At 39.8% G+C, this 26,426-nt stretch overlaps 2 protein-coding genes across 2 annotated transcripts in view; one reads left to right on the top strand and one right to left on the bottom strand.

The window, feature by feature from the left end:
- LOC149068613 (tubulin alpha chain, testis-specific-like) overlaps positions 1-26,426 on the top strand; it is an 80,730-nt gene that overhangs the window by 3,536 nt on the left and 50,768 nt on the right. The window lies entirely within an intron of this gene.
- LOC149068616 (serum amyloid A-5 protein-like) lies at positions 2,255-9,230 on the bottom strand. Its single transcript, XM_089251034.1, has 3 exons — positions 9,102-9,230; positions 7,449-7,687; positions 2,255-2,478 (listed from the first exon to the last, which is right to left on the bottom strand). The coding sequence occupies exons 2-3, from the start codon at positions 7,682-7,684 to the stop codon at positions 2,337-2,339; spliced, it is 378 nt and encodes a 125-aa protein (XP_089107160.1). The 5' UTR covers positions 7,685-7,687; positions 9,102-9,230; the 3' UTR covers positions 2,255-2,336.

Raw genomic sequence — 26,426 nt, 5'->3', positions numbered from 1 at the left:
AGTAGTGTAATCGAGTCGTCCTACCTGAATAGGTGACTTGGGTACGACTTTGCATTCATTTGTGGATTTGCTTCACTGTAATAAGTTACAAAACAATTATCATACTTGCATTAAAGTAATAACTAAAAACTTCTTCTTTAATTAGTACAACTTTTATGAAAAAAGTAGCTCACAAAGAATATAATACAAAAAATGTCCAAAATCTGTACCCAAGTCACTCCAGTTTACGGTACTACTTAAATGCTGTACTGCTGCAATCTATACTTTAAAGTTCAAATTTCTCTACGAATAATACCATGTGTTCCTTGTTTCAAGTTTTGAAATCCGGAAACCCTAATCCCCATCTAAATCGGCGTCTTCGGCCAAAGACATCGCGGGCTGAATTGAAACTTCCCATGAAGCTCGCGGTCCACCAACTCATACTGAGGTATATAGAATTGTAAGATGGAATCTCTAAAGGTATACATGGATGAATGAACGGCAGAACTTTGCCACTGGACTTATCCCGTTGCCGAGATCTCTTCCAGCCCAGCTTCGTGGCAGAATCCGGAACACTCAATTTTGAGTAATCCAGATATGCGGGGGTTTCTCGTGTAATGTCTTCCTTCTATGGGGGGTCTTTCCCCCCCCCCATAGAAATCGATGTTTAAAGTAACGATGTTACTGTGGAAATGCGAAAATTTAGAGGAATTTCCCACCATGTCGATAATTTTAGAAATTGGATTGAATTCTTGATTTCGAAACACACACATTGAGTTCGCTTAGAGGTACGAAGCCCAGAAAATTAAGTATAAAATAATTATCCGGACCTACTTTCGAGCTGAGTATACATGCGATAACATTGATTTCAACATTTTATTTATATTTCATCAAGTATGAAAATAGACGCGCATTTGTATTATATTTTAATATCCAACTGCATCAATTCGTATGGTTTAAGATTAGATAAAACTCGTAATAGCCCCCGATTACCGTGAAGAAATTTCGCAGCATTTTTTACAAACCCGAAAACAGGACACGTCATCACCATCGAATTTCAATAAAAAATATTTTCGCAACATCAAGCACCCCCATACCATAAAGAAGAGAAATGTTTTCATTTTTACATTTCTTTAATCAACATTTGTTTCATTCATGAGTAGGGTTACCAGACGTTTCCCTTCTTTAGGCCGGCATGTCCACATTTTTTAATGTTATTTCAAGCTTAGGCCGGCTGGAAGTACTGCCGAGCGGCCTGTGTAGCAGGCGGCCTGTGTAGCAGGCGGCCTGTGTTCCGTGGAGCGGCCCTCTTAAGAAGGCTATCAACGTTTTCAGAAATGCCAATGAATGTAACAAAAAAAAGACAAGGTTCTTGGCCAAAGAAAACCTCGCCATGCTCCGGGCAAAAGCTGAAAAACAATAGAACTGACCAGATTCATTATTAGCGATGGGAGAGGATCAGTTTATTTGTTCTTTTTTCTGTGTGTTTTGGTTTTCAAACTGGTTTTTTTACTAAAAGTTAGGGGAAATTATAATTTGATCATTTTTGTCGCACCACGGTCATTTTCTGCACACTAGGGCTAATCAGAGAATGACCTGCAATTTTTATTGCCGATTCCGAACGGCAGCGTAATTAATACTCACAGAGAGGTCGGTCCGCTAAACCCTCGGTGTGGAACTACCTGCGGTAGTAATCTTTTTCTGTGTTCGTGTTGACGTTTCTGTTGTACCCCTGTGTCAGGAAAGTTTTCCGACAAAGACGTACCGGGTATCGAACTACGCGACACTTCTAGACATCCTTCGGTATTTTAGGCGAGTATTTTGTCTACCTGGGCTACCGCACCCGAAAATTTTTCATTATGATGGTGGTTGGGAACGTTTCCAACACGGCTCTATTGGTTGGACACTTGGTCAGCGGTACTATCAGCGGCACGCAGAGACCAGGCACATCCCTGACGTACTGTAATAAATTAGTAATATCAGCGTAAAGGTGCCATCTGTTGCTGGAAAAAGAAAAAGTGACATTACCCAGGGTGCGCGCAGGTGCCCTCCTTTCTAAGTATTTGTATCTGGTAACCCTATGAGAGTCTGAAGAAGCCACCGTGTCGTTTACCTTGGACACCGTTTGCATGTCCCTCCAACAATTTGCTAAAAGATGGAAATATCATCGTGATCCAAAAACCCTAAGAAGACTCCTGCAGGTCAAAAGTACAGAATTTCAAGAAATTACTAATTATTTCGATAATTTTTTTCCCAAGAAAAATAGAACAACGAATAACAAAATAATGCATTTATTGCACATGTAAAAACGCACACAATTTCACAGAATTGGCGTCATCATGCATTTTTTATTTCCTTCAATATTTTTCAGGCAGCCCAGCTGGCCTGAATTTGTTGGGATCGCCACCACCACGGCCCCATTTGTTGGCCACTTGGTCAGCGGCGCTGTCCTGGGCACCACGTCCACTAACAGACCCTTGCCAACTTTCTCTGGCATTGCTATGTTGGAAGAGTAAAAAGAACATTCATGTTGATCATTAATAATTCCACAAAAGGGTCATAAGTAGGCTGGCCATATTTCTTCGAGAGAAATACGGGACATCGCCAATTATCGCCAAAACCAAAAAATGTTGCCAAATATTGTTGAGATTACGGAAAATCACAATGGCGGGAAATGATGCATTACTACAAGTAGCAGTGGATTAAAATGTATTCCAAGAAAAAAAAACGTTCACCATGGCAAATGTGGGAGATTAATATTCTCATATATAGTAGTAATTATCATAAAATAATTTCTGAGTTGAAAAATAATGTCAATCTTTGACTTCAATAGAGAATAAAAATTCAAGTAGGCTTCGTGTAAAATACGGGAAAAACCGGGACACTTTTGCCAAAAAATCAGGACGGCCAAAAAAACAGAAAATACCAGGATTGTCCCGGGAAATACGGGACGTATGGTCACCCTAGTCATAATCTTAAAAAAAAGATAAATTAAAATATAAATAAATTAATTTCCCAATTAATTAATTTGCAAGTAATTAAGAATAAAAAAATTAAAGTTAAAGAATCGGTTTAAAAATTCAAGAAAAAATATATTCACAAGCATAAAATAATCGAAAACTAGAAGATGAATAGTGCTGCCATCTATGATCAGAAGAACGAACTACTTATTGAATATTTAACATTACTGTGTTGATGGGGTGACCATACGTCCTTGCTTGGGACAGTCCCGGTTTTTTTTTTCCTTTTCTGGCCGTGCCGACTTTTTGGCAAGTGTCCCGGATTTTCCCGTTTTCACATGACGCCTACTTGGATTTTTATTCTTTATTGAAGTCACAGATTGAAATTATTTTTGAAGTCATAAATTATATTATGATAATTACAACTATAAATAAGAACATTAATCTGAACATTAATCGTTTTTTTTCTCGTGGAATTCATTTTAATCCGCTGCAGTTTGCAGTAATGCTTCATTTCCCGCTGTATAGCCTTTACGTAATTTTAGCAATATTTGGCAACTTTGTTCACTTTTGGCGTCATTCTAGGCGATAATTGGTGATGTCCCGTATTTTACCGTATTTGCGAATTCTAATTTCCCGTATTTCTCTGTAGGAAATATGGTCAGCTTTTGTATTCAGCTAGGGTTAGCAGGTTCGAAAACCGAGAAAGGAGGAAACCTGCGCGCGTACTTGATGACGTAATTTCCCTCGATTTCCACAACAGATGGCGTCATTTTTATTCCAAAAAAAATAAAATAAAGAAAGAAAACGAAACCCACCAAATAATTTTTCCTAATTTAAACAGAAATTTAAATGAATAGAAATTTGATATTGATTAGAATTTTGATTTGATTAGAAATTGGATAAATCCGGTAATTATGCTCAGTTGCCAACCATTATTTTAAGTTTAATAAATTTTGGTTTGTTTTTTTTTTACTTTTACCGGTAATTATGTGCAACGCCCAGCTCGTATTGATAATTATGATGAATCGTCAATAAATTATTTAAATATATCTGAAACTTTGGTCAACTTCCAGTCTGGGATGATGGATTTGATAAGTGATCCAGCTTACATTCAAAAATGTTGATAAATGTTTAGGAAAGCTAGCATTACATATGCTGATAATACGCGTTTTGTTATTTTCATAACACCTATTTTCATTTACCCTATTTTAACGTGTATAAGGAACCCTTTAAGGTCCCAAAAATAGGAGGGGTTCCATATACACATGGATAGTATTAAAGGTATATCTTTTAAACTTTTTTCCAAATTTTAGTCCCAAAAAATCGGGGGGTTCCTTATACATGTTTAGAACACGGAAATTTGTTTTTTACGGCAAAATATGTGTAGTGCATCCATCACGTACGAACGAAACTGATAAGCGGTTGAAATTAAGTGATATTTTCGCATGATTTTTCCTATGTTTGTCATACTTCATACTTATCAACTTCAATCGGCAATTACGCATAATTACCGGTAAAAATGTATCAAACATACCGAAACCGTTGGTGGTTATGCGTAATTGAGCTTATTTAATGTGGCCGTCCGTTGGTTAATTTTGTCCCCCTCAGAATTTCAGACTAGGCGAAAAGGGGCTGTAGGATGATGATGATGACGGCCGGCTTATTTTCTTTTCGATTCTTTTTTACCCCAGGCTTTCTGTAGAATAAATTGTTCCTAAAATGGTACTTGAAAATTTGCTTCTTTTTGAGTAGTTTCAAGCATAAAAGGTGACTTACGAAAAAAATTCAGTCTTTGTCTCACCGTGAAACTTCTTTTCAGATGTTTTACATGTTGTGGGTGAACGCAATTCATAACAAAATTGCTAAATTCGCTATATGGACCACTGAGCAGCGGCTCCCTCGCGCAATTCATGGTTCGTGAAAAAGAAATAGATCGTTATTAAAATTTATTTTCGCTCCAACTCATAATGTCTGTTCTAGTCGTATATGTCGAAATGTCGAGTCGTTTCAAGTTCAAGCCTATCGTGCAGCTTTTTGGCCGTCGTCATCATCATCATCATCATCCTACTGCTCCTTTCCGCCTAGTCTGAAATTCTGATAACATGAAAAAGGCAGTCGGAAAAGTTGCTCTGAAAAAAGAAAATCGCAATATACATATTGAGTACACCATTGCATGCTCACTAACAGCAGATGCCATGTATTAAAATAGGGGAGGGGTGTTAGCTATTCCATTCAGAAATAAAGAAAATAGGATGCAAACAACTCTCAATGCTGATTCCTCTGGGAAAAAAAATACACACAACACTCCCAAAACATAAAACACTTCTGATGAGGGTATAAAAAGAAATCCCCCTTCCTTGCTTCAGGCGAAGTAATAAAACTGACCAACGACTCCGTTGGGCACAATTCATTAAAAGAGAGGGGAGTCAGATCGTTATTATTGACTCCCCTTCCCTTTTAATGAACTGTGCGTTGAATTGAGAGTTGTTTCGCATCCTATTTTCTTTATTTCTGAATGGAATAGATAACCCCCTCCCCTATTTTAATACATGGCATCTGCTGTTAGTGAGCATGCAATGGTATACTCAATATGTATATTGCGGGTTTCTTCTTTCAGAGCTATTTTTCCGACTGCTTTTTTCATGTTATCCTGGGACAGGACGGGACACGGTTAGAATTGTATCTGTCCTTCTTGGAGACAACTTGAATTCGTCTGGAAATTTCGAGGACGTTCGTCAAAGCTTTCTAGAATGTATACGTAGTTCAGGCGTGTGTAAAAATGTGACGAAAAAAGCACAAAAAAGGATGCTTGCAATGACACCAAAAGAGAGGACGGATTGAAACCCTATATTTTGAGCAGCTTTATACAAAGTGATTCGAAGGGGTTCTGGCCAAACCCGAGAAGAAACATCATTACCACATAAGCTCCTGCAAATGCTACGTTTAATCAGTAGAGAGTGCTGTTTAGTTCAATTTATAGCATCATTTCTATGGGAAAGGCAATTCCCCGCTTAAATTTTCCACGGTATGGTCTTCTGTTCCATGGAATACTGGGCTGACTTTATCCACCATCTTTGAGAGTAAGTGTACCTCTGTATTATCACTATAGCCAATGACTGCTCCCGATCCTGCATTTTTTTTAAAGATGGTCTTGTCACTTCAAGTGACAAATTTTTTTTTTTGTTCAATGATGGAAGACCATGAATCTACCCTCCTTTCCAGTTGCCATAATATGGTCACAAGATGACCATATGTAGGATCGCCTTGCTGGGAGTCTAAGGTGACGATAGAGTCTTGCGCGATATTGGGCACTGGTCCCACGACTTTTGAGAATAAGTATGCAAATCGGTAGGTGGTACTCAGAGGCGTATTTACGGGTTTGTGCCACCTGTGGGCTACACAAATTTTGCCGCCCTTCTCTCGTTCTAGTTTAATTTTCTTGACCGCTCATTCCTCGAATTCACCGCCTTTTGCTATAAACCGCTTTGCCTACCCCCCCCCCCCTCCGGCCTGTAAATATGCCTGTATCCCTAAGTCCTTCTTTTGGTCACTCACACGCTTGCATACTCTTTTGGTCACTCACGAGCTTACATACTTTTCTGGTCACTCACGTGCATAGGCGTACGCATAATTTCGCAAGGGGGGTTTCAGTTTTTTTTCCTTCTCAAGAGGGGGGGGGGTTACGTTTTTTCCTGCAAAATAACACTATAATCTCGGCTTGGGGTGGGGGTTAGAACCCACCCCCTCCCCTTTGCGTACGCCAATGCTCACGTGCTTGCTTACTCTTTAGGTCACTCTCATGCTCACACTCTCTTTAGGTCACTCTCATGCTCACACTCTCTTTAGGTCACTCTCATGCTCACACTCTCTCTAGGTCACTCTCATGCTCACACTCTCTCTAGGTCACTCTCATGCTCACACTCTCTCTAGGTCGCTCACATGCTCACACACTCTCTAGGTTACCCTTTTTTTCACTCACATGCTTGCAAACTCTCTAGGTCACTCACTAGCCTAACCTCTCGCTGTCTGGGTAGAGGCGGATTCATATTTATAAAAATTTTGCCGCCTTTCTCCCATTACGTGTTAATTTTCTTGGCCAATCATTTCTGACATTTGCCACCCTCCCGGACTTGCCTATCTGGTAATAGACGGGGGGGGGGGCGTATTTTACTGAATATTCCCGTGCATTTGTTCGTCCCGTTTTTCGAAGAACCTCACAAAAATTCGTCATTTTTACTGCGATCTGTATGAAGATAATTTGCAATTACATAATACACAATAATAAATATTGATCAACGTTTCATACATAAAATGCTTATTCACCGAAGACTTTTTAGTAGCATTCATTTCCCGCTAAATTTAGGCAATGTTCATGCAATTCCAGCAATAATTGCCATTCTCGCCGACATTCAGCAACAATCGGTAATATCCAGTATTTTTCTCGATGAAATATGATCACGCTTGCTACTTTCAACTCAATATTTCGCATGTGTGTAAGTCACTTACCTTATCTTCTCAGCAGCCCAAGCGCCTCCGGGTCCCCTCTTAGCTGCATCGTAATTGCCCCTGGCGTGGAAATATTTGTCTGCACCCTTCCAGTTGGCCTGCCTCATGTCCCTATATGCCTTCCACATGTCGTAGCCGCCCTGTGCAGCTTGTTTGGCGAAACGAAATTGTCCTTCCGCTGGTGATGACAAGGTCAGAGCAATGACTACGACGAGTATGGCCACGAGAGCCTTCATGTTCTTTGAAATAATAAATAAAATAGATAATCTCGTAAGCCATTGTATTATCAAAAGAATTTCATACTTATCAATTTCGCAATTACTCAATCAAATTTCTCAATAGAAACGTCAATTTCCTGTTCTAGAACAGATAGCTGTATATACCAGAGGTTATATTGCCTATGGGTCACGATCCAAACTTGGGTCCCGGGGGGGGGGGGGGGGGCTTCTGAGATGGGTCGCTCAAATCCACTAACAGCGGTGGGGCTCTTGACCTATAGATACTGACCCAAACTTGATTCGCATTAGCAGAGAGCTTCCAAGATAGCTAGTACAAATTCATTAACAACTCTCCTACGCATACAGGACATCGCTTATTATCGCCAAAAATTATGCCAAAAGTAAGCGAAAATGCCAACTATGTATTGCTAATATTACGGAAAAATCACTAATGGCAGAAAATGAAGCACAATGGCAAGTTGCAGTGTGTTAAAATAAATTCTACGGAATGAAACGTTTGAGCATGATAAATATGTGAGATGAACATTCCAGTCATGATTAACATAATATAATTTATGAGTTGGGAAGATAATTTCAATTCTTGATTGCAGTGAAGAATAAAAATTCGAGTCGGATTCCTTGAAAATACGCGAAAAAAAAAATCGAATGTCCCGGGAAATACGGAATATATTTCGCCCTAGTCATGGAGCTCCAAGCTCAGAGAATCTCAAACCTGTAGGCCAATGCCCCATCCCCTAGTTGCGGCCCTGGCCCCTGACATAGATAAGCGAAGGAAGGGCTGGCTCAAAAAAAAATGAAATAAATACCAGTGAGGGATCTATTTTTGGCATCACTGCCCTCGTTTTTTTGGTCCACTAAGCATTTTTTTTTTCACCCTTTGAATTCGGATTTGGCGCCCCTCTGTGCTTCCACCCCTGCCCTTGGGAGCTACTACGCTTACTTTAAGAACCACTACTAAAGCACACATGATCAATAAAATATTCCCATGCAATAAAGACAAACTGTATAGTTATTACAGTTGAATAAAGCAGGGGTTCTCAAACTGGGCGTCGTAGCACCCTGGTGTCCCCTGGACTTTGGAGTTGAAACTTAAAAGCTTTTCGAAGAGATTCCTTGTTAAACTGCTCTCGGGAGCAGCGGAAGAAAAAGGGGGGGCGTGTAGCGGGTTGGAAAAGTTTGAGAACCCCTGGAATACTGTATATGAAGCGTAAGTTTATTTAGTCAAATTTAAATTTTTGTTTTTAAAATCGCAAAATTTTTGAAAATAATCACACAAATTGGTCCTTACGACAGTTAACAAGAATTTTTTACCGCAACGTAATTTCTTTGATTATAATTATTTTTCATAAACTTTAAATGATATATATAATTGCTTTTATTTCATATAAATATTCTATAATAAACAGAAACTTACTATGATATGTGTCAGCTCTAGAGAGAGAGAGAATCAATCTAAACATGCAAATGATGTCTTTAGCAAAATTTCTGGTGGTTTTTATACGCGCCAAATAAACAAAAATGGCTTTTTTTGTGTGTGTGTGTGTTATTTACCGTAAATCTTTCACCATTTGCTGCTGCTGCTGCGGCGTTTTCTTGTTATTTTTAGCGATTATTATCACATGTTGAAATTCTTGGAAAAGCTAAACACACACACATCCTTTCAATACGAGAAGATTTTCGTTGGAAATCTAGCCATTTTTTGTTTTTTTCTTTTTTGCAACTTCCTTATTCCCATAGCGAAAGCTCATCCAATAGCGTTTCATACAAGATGGCGGCTCTTTTGTCTCCACATAAAATAAGGGATCTTCCTTTGTTTGGATTTCGTTGGGAAATGCAATTTCTCTTTCAGTGTCCGTGAATTTTTATTTTTATATGAGAAAGTTCAGCGGTCATTGAATTTACTACAAGTAATGCTGGTTGTATTGTGTCGAATGAATTATGTAACTACATTAATCTTTTAAAAATTGCGGCTGGAAATTTTCCATGTTTTTCATGTTAAGAGTGCAATCGCAGCGTATTTACGAGATCGGGAGGGTGGGGGGGGGGGGGTAGCGGGGTATAGCCCAGGGTGGCAAGTTTGGAGGGGCGGAAAATTTGAGTGATGAGAGGGCAAGAAAATAGATGGAATGACAGAAGGGCAGGAAAAATTGTTTAGGTTAGATGTGGCAAAACCACAAATCCGCCTCTGCCTAGGGAGAGGGACATATCGGTGAGTGACCAAATGAGCGATCTTGAGAGTGAAGGAACAAATCAGGAAGTGACCAGAAGAGTGAGCTTGAGAGTGAGGGGTAACATGTCATGAGTGATAAAAAGCGTGACTTAGAGAGTGTGTTGCACAGGAGTGACCGAGACAACGTGTAAACATAAGGAGTGACCAAAACAGCGTTTAAGCAAAAGAGTGACTTACAGACCGAAGATAATGACGACCAAAAGAGTGACCAAGAGAATGTAAGTGACCAAAACAGTGTGCAAGAGTGTAAATAATCAAAAGAGGGACTTGGAGTACGACCTAAAGAGTGTGGACGCATAGGAGTGACCTAGAGAGTGCAGACGTATGGGAGTGACCTAGAGAGTGAATAAATAGGCCAGTGAGTGACCAAAGAGTGATAAAAAAATGACACCAAGAAAGTTTTCAAACATGGGTGTGATCAAAAGCGCACTTGGAGACAGGTGTATTTGCAGGGGGCGTTGCTAAACGGACCTAGGTAATTGCCTAGGCCCTAGGGTGTCAAATTTGAAGAATGAGTGGTGAAAAAAATTTGAATAGAATAGAAGAAAGGCGGAAAAAATTGTTGTAGCCCTCAAGCGGCAAAAACGTAAATACTCCTCTGCAATAGTCTATATATTACAGCTTTTTTCACCTTGTTGTCCGTCAAAGGAGGAACAAGTGATTTCAATACAAATTTATAATAAAAGAAGACACGGCCGTTAACGTTCTTCGTGCTAACCAATACGTTCTTCGTGCTAACCAATACGTTCTTCGTGCTAACCAATACGTTCTTCGTGCTAACCAATACGTTCTTCGTGCTAACCAATACGTTCTTCGTGCTAACCAATACGTTCTTCGTGCTAACCAATACGTTCTTCGTGCTAACCAATACGTTCTTCGTGCTAACCAATACGTTCTTCGTGCTAACCAATACGTCGTAGGTAGGTACTGACATAATGAAATTGGTACCATCGGCTTTGTCTTTGGAAAAGCTAACAGACGATACCAATGTTGTCTATTTGCTCTGCGAACTTCTCAAGGTATACGAATGCGTCCCGTTGATCTTGTGCCCACACCGGTAGAAGTATTAGAACCAGAGTAGCATCAATGGATTTGTCTTAACGAGATCTACCCACAGACATCGAAAGCACTGATATATTCTGAATACTTAATGAGATCTGGGAATTTAAAATATTTCGTTACGTTACTTTTTGTGAATGCACCCAGTATCGTCGGATGATTTAAAAGACGTATTCACAACAAAAACGTCGAGATTTCACCCACATTAGTTAGCGGCATGCAGGGCCGCAATTAGATGCTTGGTAAAGAACACATTTTTGAACCCCCCCCGTAATGTAATGTTGAAGGAGAGGGGTTAAAGTGTGAAATTAGTGCTCCTCCCCTCCCCTGACATGTACCGTGACAGGGCCCCGCTTCTACCAGTGTGGAAATGCCACCACACCAATTACAGACTTGTGAAAATCAACATCGGATCTCATTGTCATCGAGTCCATCATTTACCCGAACCCTTGGTCGCTTATTAATGACCTCCATTGAAGAGTCTTTAACACGTTGGACTACTTCAGCGCTTCTCAATTTATGGTCCGCGGACCAGAGGTGGTACGTGAGAAGACACAAGTTGATTTTTATTGAATCAAAATTATTTAATTGTATGAAACTTTCTTAACGGAATCTCAAAAAAAAAATTAATCCTTCATATTTTGGTTTACCATATTTGTTCAGGCAATACGCAACAATTCTAAATACGGGATACCACTAATTTGCGATAAAAAATGAAATTTTTGACAAAAAATTGAAATTACAGCGAATATCTGAACAAAAAATTGGGATTAGGCTGTCATAGACTCGGCCGCAAGTTTTGACGTGAATATGTTCTTTGTGCCTGCCTTGGCATGGTAGGTACTGACGTAAGGAAATATATTGGAATCATCGGAATTTTTTTTGGAATAGCTATAAGACGACAGCATTGTCTTCTATTTGCGTTGCGAACCGTTCTATGTATAGCGTAAAACAACAATTTCTTAACAAAAACGGGCCATGAGCCCGTGCTAAAACCAGAGCAGCAACATTGGATTTATCTCAAAAAATGTCTATCAGCCGATACCATTGGCTTTTGTTGGCGTTGCACACCTCTTGAGATATAGCGTAAAGCGATTTCGTTACGAAAGCGGACCGCAAGTCTGGTACCCAAACCGGAAGATGCAACCAAGGCCCTTGGGCAGTGCCCGGACGGGCTCATGCGTTAAGAACCCCCCATATGGTCGTCTTAACGATGGACTATCTCCGCGCTTTTTAACCTACGGCCCGCGGAACGAAGGTGGTCGGTGAAAAGTCTGATGAACTTCATATTTTATTCAATGAAAAATTATATGCAACTGTAATATTCTTGAGTTCAAAGTAAAAATTAGTCCTGCATATCTTGGTTGACCATATTTATTCGGAAAATACGGAACATGGCTAATTGTCACCAAAAGGAGTAATTGTAAAAAAAAATGAAATTTTCGACAAAATTAAACAAAATTTGCAGAACGAAAATGTATTTCACAAAAAACAAAAAAAGTTTATCATGCCCAGATTGACCATATTTCATTAAGGAAAATGCGGGAAATTAGTTCTTGAATACGGGAAATCGCAAAAAATTTGCCTTTAGTCGAAAAAATTAACAATAATTGCTCAAACTGCTGAAAATTTAGCCAATGTGTGGGAAGGAAAAATTTCAATTGAAAATTATAGTGTATTAGTGTGTAGTTTCCAAAAAAAAAAAGTAGAACACATGGCATATATGTGAGCAGTGCTGTCAAAATGCATGGACTTTTTCAACAGTTAATGTTGCAAAAAGTTAATGTTGAAAAAGGCCGCCTCATGAAAATGAGACCGGATTTATTTGTACGTTGGTTAACAGCTAAACAGGTATTTATAGGTAGTTAGAGGGGACAAGAAAAATCACGTTTCCCCCAAGGGACTGCGATGTTATTAAGGAAGCCTTGTATGTGAGATTAATACTGTATTTACAGTCTTAATTATCATAAAATTTCTTATAAATTACTAAAATTATGTTTATTTAAGACTTGTTTGGAAAACAAAATTGCTTGTTGTTCATATAGTGGCGACATCTGCTGCGAACATTTGTAAATGATATTTCTAAAGGTGCGGGCATGCATTAACTCATTTTTAAGTTTAGAATCGTAGAAGCCAAAAAAACTTTTATTGATATAAAAAAACTGTTTATAACTTAAGGCAAAATTTTATCGATCAAAAGAAAAGGTAATTTTTTTTATATCTATAAATGCCTAAATTACTTACGATTTCGTTTGTTGCAAGAAAAAATTTTATCGCAATGGTTGTATTTCTGCGCAACCGTTCGTTCTCACAAGAGGGACATCAAAGCAGGGCTATGGTGACGAAACGTCCTGTAATTCCACGTAATTTTTTCCCTCTCGAATTCTTTTTCACGAGAATGTCCCGTATTTTCAACGAAGCCACCAACTCGAATTTTTATTCTTTCTTGAAAAATCAAGGATAATAATTATCTAACTAACGCATAAATTATATTATGATAATTACGACTACAAATAAGGCTATTCCTTTCACCTTATTTGTCATGTTTTTTAAACGTTTTATTTCACAGAATTCATTTCAATCCACTACTACTTGAACCCACACATGGGGAACTCGCATATACATACTTCTACAGAATTTCTAACGATGCGGCACATGCCGGAATGTGTGTGTGGCCCCTAACGTATTCATGTTGTCGAGTTGCTCTTGTTTCGTGCAGTTCGTGTTCGTGCTGCTTTGATTTCATGAAGATGGAAATATATGCTTGAATTTGCATGTTACGTCAGTATCGTGTTCAGGGGCGGCTCAGGCTTACCCGCCGCCCGGGTGCAAAGTCTTAATGTGCCGCCCCTAAAGACAATCCTGGTGGGAGGCTGACTGCTGTATCCTAGGAGACCTTGGGAAAACCTATTTTGTCTTTAGGGGCCGTTCAAGTATTACGTCATCATCGATGGGGAGGGGTGGATAATGCTTACGTCATCAACCACCCTTTATGAAAATATGAAATATTTTTAATGCCATCTTACTCGGTGCGCCAAAAACGGGACAAACCTTTCGATAGTTTGTAGGCACTTGAAGTAACATCCAACCCCCCCCCCCCCCTATTGATAAGTGCCCTACACAGCCATTTTAGTGATCTCTAAATGTTTCGCGGATCCGAGTGATCTGGAAATGTGTCCGGGCCGCTCAAGTGTTCTGGAACTGTACCACGCATCGCTTGAATAATCTGAGAATGTGCCGCGGGTAACTTGAGTGATGTAGAACCGCACTGGGGACCACTTAAGTGCTCTAAATCTGTGCCACATGTCACTCAAGGGATCTCTAAATGTGCCATGGATCGCTTAAGTGTTCTGAAATTGTGTCCCGGGCATAGGCGGGATAGACATGGAAGTCAGGGGGGCACGGTCATTATTGCTGTGGGGGGGGGCACGATGATAATGATGTCAATTCATATATACATTTATACATTAGATCAGTCGACTTCACCTTTGACGCTGGGGGGGGGGGGCGTGCCCCCAGCGTATCACACCCCCCCCCCGTATCTCCGCCCATGGTCCCGGGTCATTTAAGTGATCTGAAAATATGCCACGGGCCGCTTAAATGTTCTGAAATTGTACCACGGAACACTTAAGCTATCTGTAAATGTGCCGCTGAGTTCATTTTTACAAAATTAGGTTTGAGGAGGGCAGGCCGCATCAGATAACCCCCAGGGCCATATTTGGTCCACGGGCCAAAGGGCCTTCATGTGATTTATCATTATATAGCTTAAGAGGGTGGGTTGTAATTAAATTTATTAAAGATAAATTTTGAGTTCATAGCCTTCAAATTACATTGAAATTAACAGAAATTGATTTTTTGATCGTGGGAGGTGGGCACGAGAGCCCACTATGCCCCCCCCCCCGTGTACATCTCTGATCCCACCAATATGCGTTAAGATTCAGAGGGGCAGAGCTGATGACGAAATTTTGCTGACGGGGGGGGGGGGGGTCAAAAATGGCTAAAAATTTGCTTACGTAATACTTTTACGGCCCCCTAGGAGAAAGCCGCACACAATTCTCCACCTCGAAAATGTACCTGACCATACCATACGTCCCGCTTTTGAAGAAAATGTTGCATTTTGGAAGCAGAGCTGCTGTCTTTTTTTTTCTCGTTATTTTACCACATTCCTGATTATACCAGATAATTCACAAAACAGCACTTACTAATGAACTACCATTACTTGCACTTATCCCGTAAAGTTAATGTATAACGAGGCGATTTTTATACAGAAATTTATTTCAAAGGCGTTTTTGATGCTTCAGGGACCGGGAAAGTGAGAAGACGAATTATTTCCTTTGCGTTATTTGACTTCCGGATAAATTACTGTTTGCCTTTTGTTAGTGGATTTTTACTTTTGGTAATACTGTCCCAGGCCCTATCTTTTTTCTCAAATTACCTCAACACCTTCGTTTTCAATGTGACTTCATGCGAATTTTTATTGTTGGAAATTTGTAAAAATTTTTGTGTCCAACGAAAGTTCAAGATGCCGCCCCTAACAACCAGCCACCCGGGTGCACAGCACCCCTTGCACCCTCGCTTAAGCCGCCCCTGATCGTGTTGTAGGTCTGCCGGTTTCCTGCGGACAGCAGAGCCGTCTTAAGAGCATCATGGGCCCCAGGGTCAAGTGATTTTTCTGAGGCCCTTCCAGACAAATTTTCGAAATTTTCAAATATATCTGATTTCTGTGTGACCCTTTTTCTCTTGAGACCCCCGTGCCGTGCTCGAGTGGCCCCATGCCTTAAGATGGCACTGGCGGAGAGACTTTTTCAAATGGGAAACCGGCTCGCATTCGCGTGTCTCGAAGCTGGAAAACCAACTTCAGCTGACCACCACGATGCCTTAAACGGGGTTCGAACCCAGATCCTCACTCCATCGCGAACCCCACACGACAGCACAGTGACATTTCAATCCAGTGCAATTTGCAGTAGTGATTCATATCATGCCATTATAGATTTTTCATTGATTTTAGGTGTATACTGTCATTGGCAAGTGTACTTACTTTTGGTTTCATTTGGTGACATTTTTGACGATGTCCGTATTTGAAAAATTCCTATATACCATATTTTTCTTCAAGTAAGTATAGTCAGCATAGAAATAATGCACTTATGATAGGTGATATTGCTACTCCTTGGAGGCTAGGAACGGGTATATGTATACGGTGACCATATGACTCGTATTTTACGGGACATCGTCACAGCTTGAAAAGGAATTTCAAGCATAGAGAATTTCTATTTCTCCATACAATTTTTCTAAATGGAGCCATTTTTTTTAAACGGAAAAACCAGGACAGTTTGTCCTAGTTTTTTCAGATATTTTTGTAACAAAGCTTTCTCGAATTGTCATTCTGTACTGATGGGGTGTCCATATAACCAATATTTGCTGACCAATATTTGGGGCTCGACCATCTACTTGTCGTAACTCTTGTTAATAAACTTGTCGTAATACTCTTGTCGTAATACTCTTGTCGTAATCTACTTGTCGTAATACTCTTGTCGTAATCTACTTGTCGTAATACTCTTGTCGTAATCTACTTGTCGTAATACTCTTGTCGTAATCTACTTGTCGTAATACTCTTGTCGTAATACTCTTGTCGTAATACTCTTGTCGTAATAATCTTGTCGTAATACTCTTGTCGTAATCTACTTGTCGTAAGGAAACTCTTGCATAATTGCGTTATTTCGGCCGTCGCGACGTTTTTACGAAAATGTCCCGATTTTTACCTATGTTTAAAAAAGTTATAACTTGAATTTATATTCTCAACTAAAATGATGGATTAAGATTAAGAACTTCCATTACTTTATAAATTAATTTATGATTATTATGACTGATTCATCTTCCATATTTGTGATGTTGGACAATTTTCTTTTTTGAGAAATGCAAAGAAAAGCTAATCCACTGTGATTTGCGTCAGCACTTAATTTCAAACCATTTGTGAATTTTCAGTGATATTTAACAAACTTTTCTTATGTTTTGAAACTTTTTTGGGGACGATTGGCTTCGTCCCATATTTTTTCGAATTTAGTATCGCGATGTCCGTATTTTTCCCGAGGAAATATGGTCAGCTTTTCTACTGAAATACAAAATCGAGATTATTATCACAAACTTGTAATTTATATTGTGATAGTTGCATTGTCTTCAAGTCATAACACCTGTTTACACTCTTTTCAAAATCATAGAGCACCGGATTCCATTATCATGGAGTCCTTCATGCAACCGATGCCCTTGGGCAGTGCCCGGACGGCCATATGGAGTTGACAACTCCATATGGCCATCTTAATGTTTGACTATCTCGGTGCTTCTCACCCTGCGCCCCACAGACCGCAGATGGTCGGTGGAAAGACTAAGAACCTCATTTTTATTGAATGAAAAGTTGTATGCAACTGAGATATATATTCTTATGAGTTCAAAGTAGAAATTTGACCTTCATATTTTGGTTTACCATATTTGTTCGAGAAATACGGAATATAGCTAATTGTCAGCAAAAAATGAAATGTTCTACAAAATTGAAATTGCCGCAAATCTCAGAACAAAAAAGGTTCGTCATGACCAGGGTGATCATATTTCATCAAGGGAAGTGCGGGAAATTGATTCTTGAATACGGGAAAACACGGGATGTAGCAAAAAGTTGCCTAGTAACAAAAATTAGCATTTATTGATGAAAATGCGCCAATATGTGGGAAAGAATAACTTTCAGTAAATTCGAATGTAGCTCACAAAAAAAAATTGAAGCTGTATTGTCAAAACGCATGGGCCTAAAATGGCAGGGGCCAAGGCCTCAAGTGCAGAAAGGGTCTCATGAAAATGAGATCTGGCCAAATTTTCGATAGTTAGTATGTAAATTGGTTAGCAGTAGGGTGACCATACGTCCCAGGACGGTCCCGGTTTTTCCTCTTTTTCTGGCCGTCCCGACTTTTTGGCAAAAGTGTCCCAGTTTTTCCCGTTTTTTGCATTACGCCTACTTGGATTTTTATTCTTTATTGAAATTATTTTTGCAAGGCATAAATTATATTATGATAATTACAACTATAAATAACAACATTAATCTCCCACATTTGTCTTAGTGAACGTTTTATTTCTTGCAATTAATGCTTGACATGACTTGAATATTAATCACTGCTTTAGCAGTAATGCTTCATTTCCAGCCATAACGATTTTTCCGTAATTTCAGCAATATTTAGCAACTTTGTTTACAAGATATACAGAAGACTGGATGTTGTGAAGATATTTATTATTTGAGATGTTAATTTTTTAAGAAAGGAAAAAACTCATCTCTGCCTCTACCGGGAGTCGAACCCCTTTGTTTACTTTTGGCGTCATTCTTGGCGATGTCCCATATTTTTCGTATTTGGAAACGGTTTCCAAATACGAAAAATTTGCAGTAATGCATCATTTCCCGCTATTGTGATTTTCCCGTAATTTCAGCAATATTTGGCAACTTTGTTTGATTTTGGCGTCGTGTTTGGCGATAATTGGCGATGTCCCGTATTTTCCCGTATTTGGAATCCCAATGTCCCGTATTTCTCTCAAGGAAATATGGTCAGCCTATGGAAACCCAATTTTCTATATTTTTCTCGAGGATATATGGTCAGCTTAGTTAGCAGGTGTATATAGCAGTGTGTGGAAGAATTGGAAAAATCAATTTGTTTAGGGGCCTGTGATACTTGTTAAAACGTCCATCTGGGTGAGTCATAATTATCACAAAATAATTTAATAAATTACGAAAATTATCCTCATATTCACGATTGTTTTGCATGGAAAACAAAAATTATTTGTTATTCATATAGTGGCGGCATCTGCTGTGAACATTTATAAGTAATCTTGATAGACTTTCGGAATTTGAGTTAAGCAGCGAAGTAAACTTTTATTAATGTTAATAAAAATTGCTTAATTTGGGAAGAATTTTTCCGATCGAAAGGAAAAGTAAATTTTTTTTTCAAATTTAGTATAAATATTTTCAACTATTACATTGTGATATCAACTCAAAAAGAGGAACGTGAATTGAAATTGGAAATTTGTCGTGACACGACAATTACTAGACGATCGGACATCTGCTCCTTAATTCATGGTAAACTTCGAATGCATAATGCTGCCGTGGGTTGCTGTAAGGGGTTAGTCTTCTGATTTTGCCGATTTCATTTTTGTTGGGCAGTCAGTGCGCTTGTAAAATGGGAAGTAAGAGTATGTCGCAACTGTGTTTTTTGCATGGGATTTCTTTTGCCAGCCATCGTGCGGCATGGGATAAGGTATCTAATGCTTATATTTCATTACTTGAATATGATATGAACGCACGTAGTGACGACGACGAGGCCCCTAACGAAGCTAGTGTTAGACACAACCTAATAGTCGCCATACTAAAAACTCTCGACATGCATTCGTCCCGTACGAGACGTGCAGAGATTAAATCGTCTTCAAGAGGCGAGTGCAGTGGTAACAATTCTGTCTGTGAGCTTATTGAACTGGGCTTTAGGCTCGGAAACTGTGAAGTTGATTATGACAAGTACGAAATTGAGGATGCTATGATATGGAAACTGGGTGAAGTGCTCGATGCTGAGGCATCATCTTGTGGTATATTTCGCAAAAACAGCCCTTCTCCCCGTCAATCATCCGATGACGATGCAAATAGCGTCAGTGGAAAGGGAGGTCAGAAGAAAAAGAGAAATAGGAAGAAAAAAAAGAGAGATAATGGCCCGAAGGACATTATTTGTGAGTCCATTACTGTAGAAAGGTGTGAGGTGCCCCAGGGTACCCTGTGTAATGATGATGATTCAAACGAATCCCCACTTATTAGTGCCTACGCTGTGGCCAGCGCATCAAAGGTCGATTTGACCAATGCTGTAACAGCAAGTAATGACGTAGTCGCTCAGCCGATGGGCAAACAGCTACTTGTGACGTCATTACTACAGTCAATCAGGACTCAACCAGCAATAATACGCGCAGGAGCGGTGTCATTGAAGCTGTACCATCAACAAGTACCGTAGGAAATGCGAGAAATACAGGACAAAATATCGGAAACTCTGGAAATAATTCAGAAAATGAAGAAATTGATGATCCAGACCCTGATAATCCTAATCAACGGAGAGAAGTCTCTCATAAGAGAGTTCGCATTCCCCCCCCCCCTGACTCTTACCAAGTATGGGAACTGGATGGAATTGCTGCAAAAAATTCAAAGCACCTGCCAAGAGACTTTTTCGGCAAAAACAGCCGGTAAAAATATGATGTTTTTGAACTGTGAAAATGGCCACCGTGCGATTACAAAAATGTTCGATGCGAATAACATAAAGTATAGCACATACATTCTCCATTCAGATAAGACAATAAAAGTGGTTATCAAGGACTTAGAAAGAAATACCCCCTGTGAAGTGATCAAAGAGTCGCTGGAAGCCGAGGGCTTCGAAATTATAAATGTTGCTCAGTTAAAAAACCATAGAGGACAGGCCCTTGACGGAATAGTAGTACCAATTCCGATTTGGCTAGTGGAAATGCCCGAAAAAATCGGAGTAAGGAAATTTATAAGTTGACTTCTTTGAACCACATCAGAATTCGAGTTGAAATGTATAGAAAACCCCAGGGTGTGGTCCAGTGTTTCAATTGTCAGGCCTGGCTACATACATCGAAGTCATGTCAGAATGATCCACGCTGTGTCAAGTGTCCAGGGGAACATCACTCCTCTGAATGCAGCCTGAAGCGGGGTGAGCAAGACCCGATATGCACGAACTGTGGAGGAAAACACAGTGCGAATTACAGAGGCTGTTTATCGTGCCCCACTAGCAAAGGCAGAATGGCCAGAAATGAAAACACGACAAGACGTCCAGATATACCAAGAAACAGACCAAATATTGGTATGCATAATTGTGAAAATGATAGACAATCCGACAAGTTGAGACCAAGTCACAAATCTCAATATAAATCTCAAGATGACCATGATGATGACGGCTCAAGCTCAGCCATAGGCTGCCCCAAAGGAAGGAAGGGAAGGTTCAACGAACCTAAAAGGACTTCTACTGTACCAACGGCCGAGGCAGTGCCAACTCATGACGACGAGAGTATCGTGGTTCAGCGGGCTACCGACGAGATGGTGCCTTTTGCCAAAATACTGAAGTCCCCTCCTCGACGAAGTGAATCACCGGCAACAGCTGTTAGAGACGTGCGGGTCTCCAAAGCAGCTTTCAATAGCAGTAAAGTAGCAAACTGCAATGTGGTGAAACCAACAGCTTCGAATCAACGATCTGACACGTGTGGTGGCAACCGTGTGGAAAAAGAACCCACGAAAATAGCAAATAACGATATCAATATGAACTCTAATAGCATAATTTTCCCGATTCAACAACTAATATTTATTACGAAGGACTGCTTTCTGAAAATCCTCAGAGCTACTTCAAACGAGGAGAAAATAGAAATCTTCTTCAACTGTTTTCTAACTGCAGCTGAACACTTATTTGCTTCAACACTCACAAATGTCTAGCTCGTCAAACATTGTGTTGCATAACATGAAGATCATGGCTTGGAATGCCCAAAGCTTGGTCTCTAGCATGACTGAGTTCAGGGACATCCTTGACACTGAAGGTGTTCACTTGGCACTGGTGGGGAGAAACTTGGCTTCGTCCTTATCACACAGCCAAAGTAGCAAATTATGACTGTATCAGACAGGATAGAAGCTTTGGTCCAGGGGGAGGAGTAGTATATAGGAGGATATGTAAAGCGACACATTAATTATGATATTATTCAGCTACCTCCCTCGACACAATGTGAGGTAATAGCAATAGAGATCTACGTAAACAATCAAAAAATTAGGATAGGAGTGTACTATAAACCTCCAAGAAACGCTATAGACATTCAACTTTTTAACGAATTTTTCAATTGTCAGTACCCAGTGATAATGTGTGGCGACATGAATGCTAAATCCTTTCTGTGGAACTCGTACTCTACAAACACCCAAGGTAGGGTGCTCAAAAATTTTTTTACCAGAAAGAGCATTCAACCTTATGCGCCATACACTGCAACTCATTTTCCTGACCAGGCTGGCCAGTTACCAGATATTCTTGGCATAGCGCTTGCTAAGAACCTTACATTTGCTATGTCGGTTCACGTTAACCTGTCACGGATTCTGATCACAATCCTATATTTCTGGTAGCGGATTTCAATATTCCTTTTATATGTAAACCAACGAAAATAGTGATATGGCCATTATTTAAGCGAAAGCTGGCCGGAATCACCTTGCATTCCTTCACGGGTGGCAATATTGATCAAATTGAATCTGACTTATTGTTTCTCACAGAAACCATCACTAACACTGCTAAGGAATCCACCCGAGATGCTCCCATTAATAATCCACTGGGTATTCCCCGCCGGATTAAGGAACGCATCAAATTAAAAAACAAATTTAGGATGAAATGGCAAAGAACGTTAAATCCGTACTACCAAGATAGATACAGATCTATAAAAAGAGAAGTATCTAGAGAAATCAAAGAATTTATGAGTGAGCGTTACTTCAGCTTTTCACGTGAGGCAGATTGTGCTGATGGCACTTGATACAAAGTGTATAAAACATGTAAGCCCACTTATTCGAGGATTCCTCCGATTGTCAGCACAAGCGAAACAGTATATAGTGACAGTGATAAAGCGGAAATATTTGCTGACACATATGCGAGTCAGTTCTCTCCATGTGATAACACTCCTCCTCAGCTTATTGCCAGTGTTGACAGAGAAGTTCAAGTATTCTTTAGGGATATTCCCCCAGAACAACCCTCTGCTTTATTTCCTACGAACACTGAAGAAGTAACAAACATTATCAAAAACCTCAAAAAGAAAAAAAGCACCTGGTCAGGACACCATCACCAACAACACTATCAAGAATCTCCCCGAAAATATGATTCGCCAGCTGGTCAACATATTCAATGAATTACTCGTACAAACCACTTACCGGCAGAATGGAAACTCGCTAAAGTTAAGGTCATCCCCAAAGCTGGACATGACCTACACTATCTACAGAATTGGCGCCCAATTTCACTTCTCAGTTCATTAGGGAAACTTTTTGAGAGAGTGGTAGCCATCAGACTACACAAATTTGTAGAGGACAATAACATTATCGATCCAGAGCAGCACGGCTTCCGCAGCAAGCACTCGACCACCACTCAATTATTGCGGTTCGTAGAACGAATTCAAGAAGCCAAAATTTATAAAGACACTGCAGCAGTAGCCTTTTTCGATTTAAAGAAATCTTTTGATAAAGTTTGGCACAACGGGCTGCTGTTTAAAATGATTCGCATGGGAATGCCGTATAACATCATCAAATTTGTGAGCAATTATCTCGACTCGCGCTCCTTCCGAGTACAGATAGATAAATGACTCAATATCTAATTCTAGACAGATTCGCTCATCAATAACTCAGGGAAGTGTGTTAGGTCCCATCCTACACAATTTTCATATGAATGACTTCTCAGTTGCCCCTAAGGGTTTCATCGCTCTTTATGCCGACGATAGTGCCCTTTGTTGCACAGATAAGGACCCTGGCAAGGCCCTTTCAAACTTGCAAGAAATGGTAAGATTGGTCGAGCGCTGGTGTGTGCGAACCCGTGTTGAACTGAATGCAGATAAAACCAAATTCATGTGGTTCACTAACAAATCCTCATTACCACAACAAGCACACATAGAGGTACAAGGAGTTATAATCAACCCAGTCATTCACAATAAATATTTGGGGGTGATAATGGACAAGAGATTCAGTTTCTCAAGGCATTGTGTTGATGCCATCCGTAGGACGACCGTGGCCTCGGTCATGCTCAACAGACTAAGCCACAGGCACTCAAGTCTTCCAATTCGAAATAAAATTATTCTGTATAAGATGGCAATTAGACCGATTCTTCCGTATGCTGCGCCTGTCTGATTGTTCTCGAAGAAAATGAATATCATCGCTCTGGAGAGATTTCAAAACAAGACCCTGAGGAGATACACCGGACTACCTTGGTACGTTAGAAACGTTAATATCAGACGTGATTCCTGAGTAGCTGATGCAACGTCATATGCAAAAAAACTGGCAAAGAACTTATTTGATAAATTGAACGATTCTGAATTTCCACACATTGCGGAGATTTCATCATACGACAGTAGACACAAAGCACGATTAAAAAGACCAAAAAATTTTCTACCCCCTTGAAACATGAATGACATAACTGAGTGCAACACGTTATTTGGAAACTTTTTCTAATTGGAAGGATACCTCTAGAGAATTATAGGTTCACCAGTAAAATGTCATACCTCCCCTGTTTGCTATGCGCCCGGTCATAGCCTAGGCCGGGTCAAGAAGCTCGAAGGCTTTAAGCACTTTAGTAATTTTGGTGGTCCCCTCCCCCTATAAATCTATTTTACCCAATCTTAAATCTATCAATTGAAAAAATAAGTTGAATGAAATTTTATATTTCAGAAGTAAATAATATCTAAGCACAGGCCCGTTAACAGAAATTTTTTCGGGGGGAACCAAAGTGATAAAGCAATAGATTTGGCTATCTTTTCCCTTTTTTCGGTCATTTTCTCACATTTCGAAGGGGATGCAGACCCCCCAAGTTCCCCCCCCCCCCCAGTTATGACCTTGTATCTAAGGCAGAATATGGAATATGCAAACACCAAACATGGCCTTCTTGTGGGATATAAGCAGCGTACCATGGGTCATGCTGGAAAAAGAAGAAAAAGTCCCGCCAGCCACCAAGACCATGGGCCGAACGCCGGCCGACATTGCGCCACTGGACCTCCGACCCACACAAAGGACAACAAACACTTTTTTTAAACAGGACAACGCATGACCCTCGCTTTGAAGTAGATTACCAAGCGGCTGGGCCATGCTGAAAAAACTCTCTTGATGTCCGGGCACGCCAGGCATCCCCGGCCCGAAAGCCACAGGGCCCAACCCCGCTGGGCCCCCCCCCCCATCACCTCCGACTCGCTTCAAATCACATCCCCCCCCCCCCCAAAGTCCTAAGGCAGAATATGATAAGAATAATTTTTCTAAGCTCACACTTAATTTATTTGAAAGGTTGATGGACGACATCTTCAAAACCAAAAAATGCTACGTAACACCGTAACACATCTGCTTCTACTTTTAGAAGAGATGAAGCATCAAAAACCTCTCTATTGCTCTGCAAATTTTGTTTCAGTGCTTGATATAATTCTAGCTTCAAAATTACAAAGTTACATTTCTGTAGCTTTTCCATTAGAAAATTTTGCTTGATTCAATACTTTTCTTAATTAAGAATTCTAATAAATATTGTCTTATTTGTTAGAATTGGGCAAGCCAAAGAAAGTCAATGTTACTATCAATGTTTTTGAATAATGTTTCTGAATTGACAAAATGTACGTTTTGGAATTTATTCATACACAGGATGGACTTGACGAGGGCACAAGGAATCTTTCCAGAGACATTTTGAGTTACTGACCTTCAAAAAAGCATTTTAAATTAAGAGATATTGATTTGCTAACGTATAAAAGTCTTTTGTTTCGATATTCTAATTCTTTTTACAAAAATATTTTTAATGCTTTAATCATAATTTGGAGGGTACTGGGGAGGGGAACCTACCTGCGTGCCTATGATTCTGCCAAGAATGCTCTGAATACCGAAATATGGAAACCTAGTCAGCGCCTATAAATATACTGTGTGGTGTTTATTGACACTTGTCTTTCAGGACACTTTTCGTGCATTTGGCACTGGGGCTAATTTAGATTCCCTGATTTAGAGGAACCATAATTTAAAAGATGGCAGATCAATGTTCGGTACTTCGCTCCAAGTTTGATAGATAGCAACGGCAACGTGCGTTAATCCTGATACCATGACATACAATTCTCGTACCTGGTATGAAAGTTGACTAGATAAATGTTCTTTCAAGCCGTTCCGCAAAATATTTCACCTAATTCATATAACTACAGCCATGGGCGAAGGTATGGGAGAGCATGGGGCCCCGATCGTCAAAGGTGGAGCTGACTGATGTAATGTATATGCGTATATATATATATGAATTGGCATCATGATAGTGGCATAATTATGACTCTATCATAATCAATTATAGTCATTTAAATACTATATCACATATTTTTTCAAACATGTTTTTTCTTGGAGAATTACATTTTTATCCATTGCAACATGCAGTAGCTCTTCTATTTCCCGCCATAGGAGGTTTTTGGCAACTTTATTTGCCTTTGAAATTTTTCTTTTGTTTTTTTTGCGATAATTGGTGATATCCAGTGTTGATCCCTATTTTCCGTATTTTTATGAAGGAAATATATATGGTCAGCCGAGACATTTATCGTGTTATGTGTATTGATACTTTTCTACCGAAACAATTTTTGCAAGCCGGATGGGACCACTCGGTGGGCCGAAGGTTGTGAACCCCTGTTAAAGACAATCAAACCACAGTTGAAGATGGT

This window comes from Pholcus phalangioides, unplaced genomic scaffold (genome assembly GCF_987345545.1).
Source record: "Pholcus phalangioides strain wild (caught in Gottingen) unplaced genomic scaffold, Ppha-v1.0 ptg000024l_1, whole genome shotgun sequence".
NCBI lineage: Eukaryota > Metazoa > Arthropoda > Arachnida > Araneae > Pholcidae > Pholcus > Pholcus phalangioides.
This window is presented reverse-complemented; position numbering and strand designations above follow the sequence as displayed.

Coding starts and splice junctions, on each gene's coding strand:
- LOC149068616 (XM_089251034.1), bottom strand. CDS start 7,684: ATGAAGGCTCTCGTGGCCATACTCGTCGTAGTCATTGCTCTGACCTTG. Junction 2,479..7,448: donor TGGGCTGCTGAGAAGATAAG/GTAAGTGACTTA, acceptor CTTCCAACATAG/CAATGCCAGAGAAAGTTGGC.